Source organism: Ictalurus punctatus, chromosome 7 (genome assembly GCF_001660625.3).
Source record: "Ictalurus punctatus breed USDA103 chromosome 7, Coco_2.0, whole genome shotgun sequence".
Taxonomy (NCBI): Eukaryota; Metazoa; Chordata; class Actinopteri; order Siluriformes; family Ictaluridae; genus Ictalurus; species Ictalurus punctatus.
In genome coordinates, this window is record NC_030422.2 from 12,699,689 (window position 1) to 12,706,912 (window position 7,224).

Here is a 7,224-nt window from a genome sequence, read left to right on the forward strand (position 1 = left end):
AAGTCAGGCTCAGCAGCTACAGTTAGTTCTAAAAATGCTCTATTGTTTCAAATGCCACAAGAATATAAAAAGCAAGATTGAATCTGAACTGCTGAGTATTTGGATGGCCTGACCGATATATAAGCTGGGTCAACACAAGGGTAGTGCTGTGCTTGTTTTGTGACCTAGCCGAGATTCTATCTTAATGGATAAACAATCTGTTTTGACTATTAATCACTGACACTTTCACTGACTGTCCCTTTCAGGTCTGTTAGGTCATTTTAACACTTTTAGCATTTCCAACATTTGCAGGGTGGGTAAGCAGGTCTGTATGGCACCAGCGTGGCCTAGGGGAGTCTGGGGTGGAGTGAGGTGTGTGTGTATGAAGGAGCAGTCTCTCATTCTTATCTGAGCTACTGCTTCAGCGTGCATTTCCTGTCCCCCACAAACTGCTTCCTGTCCTTGGCGCAGGAGCACACACTGTCCGCCTTCAGACACACACACACACACACACACACACACACACACACACACACACACGCATACACTCGCACACACTCCCAAATGCACACGCAGACTGTCGCCAGGCGAGCCTTTCTGGGGAATTACACAATAGCATTGGCTCCTGAGTGTTGCTTTTTACATGAGTCAAGCGGAAGCTGTATATGTGTTAGCACCACACACACACACATACAACATATTCAGTCTCTGGTAGTAAAATAGATGATGACAGTAATACCGAACCAGCACTCCCTCTGTGCCCTTACTCAGGGGGACAATAGAGATGTGTAGAGGTCCAAATATACTGTGTGGGTGTGGGTGTGGGTGAGTGTGTGTGATGGTGGGAGAGTTGATGAGGTGTTTCTGTGTGCCTGAGTGTGAAGTTTGAAGCTGGAATTTGCCTGTACTTTAAAATACTCAGACTTTTCTCTTGTACCTAATCATCATATTTATATCATTAAGATTAAGAGGAAAGTGCGCAGACAGACTGTTTTCTCTCATCGCAGATACTCACACACACACACACACACACACACACACACACACACACACACACACACACAGAATAAGGTTGTTGGAAAAATAGGATGTGGTTTAGGTGAGGTTCCCAGTTCTTCTCGGAACAGCATACGCATAAGGTGTACTAACTTCTCATAATACACCGTCTGCTAAACAACTCCAGTAGATGAAACGGTTCTGTGAAATAGAAAATGTACTTGTTTTTTATTTAAACTGATATCAAATGATATTCATTTATGTTCATACCATTCCTAAATCTCTCTTCTTCCCACACTACATTGAGACACAGACATAGCTTATTTTATCAGTCCCCTGTTCATATGTTGCAAATAATTTCTATAATTTACATTTAAGTAGGCTATTGTACTGCTTAAAATTCAATCACGGCCTTTATCCTACTAATGAGTGTAACAGTGCAGAGCATGTAGTAGGACATAAATTCTTCAGTGAGTAATCAGTATAAGTATAGCTAAATGAAATTAATTTGTAAATGAAATGCTTACGTGAGTCCTCTGCATTTAACATAAAGAAATGTCTTTCTTTTTTTATTGGGAGATTCAATATTTCTGTCAAAGTAACTACGTATCAACCAAACAAGCCTGTATTTATTGAAACATTTTTCATATTGGTTAGACAGTGTCCAGATGAAATGATGTAGATCTACTGCTATATGTCTGGATGGTGAAGAATATGAACAGTTTGTTTTATTATTAACAGTCAGACACTCGGAAATACCTAGGTCAAAATAAGAAGTTTTTCGTAAATTTGTGGGAATCGTTCAAATCACAGATCCCCTTTTACGACAAACTGAAAAATCCGAGCAGAAGCTCCCGTTAAACACACCTGCACTGTAATCCCACTAACGCCACTTCCTCCCGGAACAGACCTGAACCCGGTTAACCTGGCCAGATTCACACACACACATACACACACACACGCGCGCACGCATTTAAACTTTTTGTTAAATTAAAACATAACAATATCGCACAAATTAAACAGCGTTACTTTGACGTGTTTCCATGTGCTGAGTTGCCACGTGGATTATAGCGACGTCAGCATGTTAAGGCAACCAGGTTAATGTGTACAATAAGAAACAGCACTGGAAATGTGTATATAATCGGTCTAATCTTTCAAGCTCTGTTTTCCGAGTCACTATCTTCTCTGCTTTCTCTCTGCTTTCTCTCTCTCTCTAACCACTGTTTGCAAATGTAGCCACACATAACACACACACACACACACACACACACAGAGAGAGAGAGAGAGAGAGAGAGAGAGAGAGTGAGAGAGAGAGATTTGAGTAATAAACAAATCACAGTGTATTTTTCTTCTTCTTCTTTTTTCTTCTTCTTCTTACCATTATTTTATCAAACTGTTTTTTAACAAATTGTGTGTAAATGTGTATGTCTCTAATATAATGTTACCAATAGCATACTTTGTCAATGTAAAGCCTTTTACCATGCAGATAAAGCTACTTGAATCTAAATATGAATCTCAGAGAGAGAGAGAGAGAGAGAGAGAGAGAGAGAGAGAGAGAGAGATGTTTATCCTGTGTGCTATAGTCGTTGTATATAGTGGCATGGAACTCTACAGCTTCTTTTTCACCCGGAAGTTGAAAGGGCAACATTGATTATGAATGGCTCTGACATTCATATATATATGGGAAAGTGTGGGAAACTCTCTTCAGCCATCACTCTCAGTGATGATGGGAAAAGTGTGCATGCATTTTAGACTTCATTACTCTTAAATGTAATATGATAAGAGCCCCGGAATTAGATATCAAGCTTTTTTTTCGTTTTTTATTAAGGAAACGTTTTAGAACCCAATCATAGGCTTAATTTCGAGGTGGAGTTATTCCAACTGTGATCTCTCCAACGTCCCCGGGGGGGAAAGCGGTTATGAGTAAGTCTCACTTGGCTGATGAACCCTAATCTCCCATCTTCCTCGGCGGCGTTGCGAGCCCTCCCACCGCACACGCCATTGGTTGCCGCTGCGCTTTTAAAGCTCGCGGCATCCCTCCGAGTTATTCCGACTTTTTTCAGTGTCCCGGAGCGGGTCACTCACATCTTCTTTTTGCTCCAGCGGAGAAGCGCAAACGCACCTGCACCATATCCAACTTTTCTATCCACCCTCGCGCGCGTCAAGTTTACCAGGCTCCTGTAAATTTTAGCAAAATAAATAAATAAATAAATATAAAAAGAAAAGCAGCGATCCTTGGCCCCGCGGTTATCGGAGGGTGCTGGTTAACGCGAGATGAGCAGTCCTGATGCGGGCTACGCCAGCGACGATCCGAGCCAGGCCCGCGGGACCAGCTCAGCCATGATGGCCGGCGCGGCTCAGTGCGCGTGGCCGGAGCCGCTCAGCCCACGCGCGCACGCCAAAGCCAAGAGCGAAGCGTGCGCGGCGGCGCGCGGGAAAGGCGAAGCGCGCATCCGCCGGCCGATGAACGCTTTCATGGTTTGGGCCAAAGACGAGCGCAAGAGACTGGCACAGCAAAACCCCGACCTGCACAACGCCGAGCTCAGCAAAATGCTCGGTGAGTGGCGGCACTTCGTGCGCAACATTATTTTATCTGTGAATAATTTGACTTTGTCTTAAAACGCTTTCGAAAAATCTAAGACTTTCATTTACCTTAATTTCTGTTCACCTTATTTTGCTTTTCTTGGCCTTAAATCAAGACAAGTCGACTTACTTTATAAACTGATCACCTTACTTGTTGAATGAAATCCTCGACAGACATTGGGTTTTAGAACCCAATCATAGGCTTAATTTCTAGGTGGGGTTATTCCAACTGTGGTCTCGCCAACGTCCCCGGGGTCTACTGAACTGTTATATAACCTTAATTAATTTAGAAACAAAAAAAATCCTTTCAGCAGAGATTAATTCCATAAGGCTTTCATTTATTGATAGGCGGAAGATCCCTTACCCTGTTTTAAATGGAACAAACCGTATTCACGATTAAGTGTTTTTAGTTTATTTGTCACACTTTATTTAGCAAAAACTTCATGCTTTTTTTTTAACGAAACATTTATAATTGCAACTTTCTCATTAAAATGTTTTATAATTATATATAATTACAACGAATTATAGGTATACAGCACTGTTTGTTCTACGTACTACCATACTGTCACTGTGGTGCTTCAGTATACTGATATAGCAATCAGGAGTATTTCATAATAATAATAGTAATAATAACAACAACAACAACAACAATAATAATAATAATAATAATAATAATAATAATACTAATAATAATAATAATAATAATAATTATTATTATTATTAATAATAATAATAATAATAATATTTACTATTCCAAGTGTAACTCTTTGTTTCGATCAGCACTATATATTTTTTAATGCTTTGCATTTTGCAGACCTTAATTTTTACACTATAAACCTTATTTGTTTAGATTGTTTAGATCACCCTTAAACATTTAGTCTCTTCCCCAAGGGGTTATTGTTTTAAAATTCATTCTAGTTTTCAAAATTATTTAATGCAGATTTGTTTATTCATAACATAAGAGACAATGAAATTGTACCCAGCATGGTTATGTGTTAACTAACTTCATAAATGGATTTCCTAAGGGATTTGGGCATTGTTAGAATGAATATTTCCTCAATAATACAGCTAGCAGATGGGAATCTGCTGGGAATCAAAAGGTCATTGGTCTGATTGTAACTGATAACAGCCTGCTACAGCCATTATGCCCTTGAGGCACTTAACCTGCTCATGAGAGGTCTCTGCAATAGACGTCTCAAGACCTGACAAAAAAAATCACTTAATTATTAGAGTAAAAAGATTGTTGTACATAATAATTAGTGTAGCCTATATGAAATGTATTCTTAGCTGTATTCATTATATTATATTTATGAATAATACTTGAAAAATATTTGCTGTAGTGTCCACTGTGTGCTCTATTTTATGCTGTTTTATAAAAAAATATTAAATAATCTATTTTTTTTTTTTTTAGGAATGCATAATTTGTTATTATTTACAATTGACAACACCTGGTGCAATGTTAGAACAGTGTTCCAAATCAAAATCTCTTAAAAGACAAAAATACAATATTTCTCATTAATACATACATGCATGGCTATAATCTTGACAATAATTTAATTAGTATTACCAGTTACTAATACAACTAAATACAATTACTAATTAGTATTTAATTAGTAACACCAGCAGTAAGTTGCTTTAGTGATATGGAGTTCATTTCACATATTCATTTCCTTTTATATCTTGGAGTTGTGGGGTCAATATAACATGTTGCAGAAACTTTGCTAGGAATGATTTTCTCTCTTTTACTGGCCAAGATATACCAAGGAAGTCTTCTCCAGTTACAACTTGATACATATTGGACATGGTGTACATGGTGTTCAACTTTTTAAGATAGACATTTTACACATTTGATGTTTTGAATTTTTAATTTGAGCTAAATTAACCATATCTCTGTATTATGTTAGGTAAGTCATGGAAAGCCCTGTCCATGTTGGATAAGCGACCGTTTGTGGAGGAGGCAGAACGACTGCGTGTGCAGCACATGCAGGATCATCCAAATTACAAGTATCGGCCTCGTCGCCGCAAACAGGTGAAGAGAATCAAGCGTCTGGACGCTGGCTTCCTGATGCCTGGGGTCAGTGATCCCCAGGGTTCTCTGAATATGGAGAACATTGAGGTGGGCTACTCCCTTGCCCCTGGGGGTTTGTCTCAGGCCGGTCTGTCTCAGTACTGCGATGCCCAGGGCTTGTTTGAGCACTACAGCCTTCCCACTCCTGACTCTTCCCCGATGGATGCGATGGGGACGGAGAGTGTATTCTTGACTGACCATTCTCAGGAGGACAGCTCTCACATGGCCTACAGCTACCATCATCAACAAGAGTACACACCTCTAGGGCACCAGCACCCCCTTAGTAGTACACAGGGTCAAGGCAGAGTACGAAATGACACACACTCGCATGCCACGACGCATGCGCAGGTCCACACACATGCCACCTCCAACCTACATTTTGTACACGCTCACAGCAACACACAAGTCAATCTGATGAGCAGCTCACACTCTCAGGAACTCGGTAATGCAAATGGCAGCACACATCACAATATCAGCCACAATATCAATCCTCATCATGCGCATTCATTATCTCATGCCCTTTTTAACAGGAGCCTGTCACCTGGCTCCCATCAGGCCCCACCCCCTGCATACCTGGGCTGCCCATCTACTCTAGGTGTTTTTTACAACCCTGCCTCTCAGTTGAAACGCCCGCTCGAGCAGCAATCACCTCCACAAGAAGGGCACACGCATTCACACCCTCCTTCTGACCAACACTCCCATACACATACAGAGACAGGTCGGCATGCTCCTGAGATGCTAAGTGATATGGCTTGTGGTGACTTTGAGCAGTACCTGTCATATGGGCTTCCTCATGCACCCATGCAGGGGTCTGACCTCATCTCTACTGTACTGTCTGATGCTAGCACTGCTGTATACTACCCTAACTATAACAACACCTGAAGCTCCTGTATCACAGCAAACACTCCTGAGCCACCAATAATGATTTCTGAATGACATAACATGTCTGAACACACTGGTGCCACATCTTGCAGAGACATCCAAATATATATTTGTATATATTTGTAAAACATGATGAAGGGAGTTATAAACTTATAAATGTTTAGAATTGTATGAACTGTAATTCACTGAAACGTCCTTAATTCATCATTTTAAATTGTTTTTAAAGAAGACACAGTAATGCTGAAAAACCCTGTACATAAGTCCTTTTATAAAATGAAATGTCATTAATGTATTAAAATGTAATTTCATACTTTTTTGCACTTTTTGGAAATAAACATCTCAGTGATAAACATTTTTGTCATTGCTTTTATTAAGGTTGGGTTTTCTTTTTTTTTTTTTTAATTACTACTAGCTTTTCTACCTCTCCTAATATTTGCATTATGTCCTTCTGTCCCGTTTTTCCTCCCCTTTATGTGTTTTTGTGTGCGTGTGGTTATTCAGTGTGTGTTTGTGCTGCAGGAACTGTGATTAACACACTTCTTCCTGTTTATTGCAGCTCTGTTGGCTTTGATGACTTAAATATGATCTCAATCTCTTCACCTTCACCAAACAAAGTCCATCATTAACATCAATAAGGACCTGAGCAACAAACCCCCCAACCCACCTCTCCACACACACTCACACCTTCCTACGCACAAACAAAGGCTTGTGAGAGC

The 7,224-nt window shown here is 40.1% G+C and overlaps 1 protein-coding gene across 1 annotated transcript; it reads left to right on the plus strand.

The window, feature by feature from the left end:
• The first annotated feature begins 3,016 nt into the window (after positions 1-3,016).
• On the plus strand, positions 3,017-6,858 carry sox17 (SRY-box transcription factor 17). Its single transcript, XM_017472232.3, has 2 exons — positions 3,017-3,532; positions 5,463-6,858. The coding sequence occupies exons 1-2, from the start codon at positions 3,250-3,252 to the stop codon at positions 6,506-6,508; spliced, it is 1,329 nt and encodes a 442-aa protein (XP_017327721.2). The 5' UTR covers positions 3,017-3,249; the 3' UTR covers positions 6,509-6,858.
• The last annotated feature ends 366 nt before the right edge of the window (positions 6,859-7,224 follow it).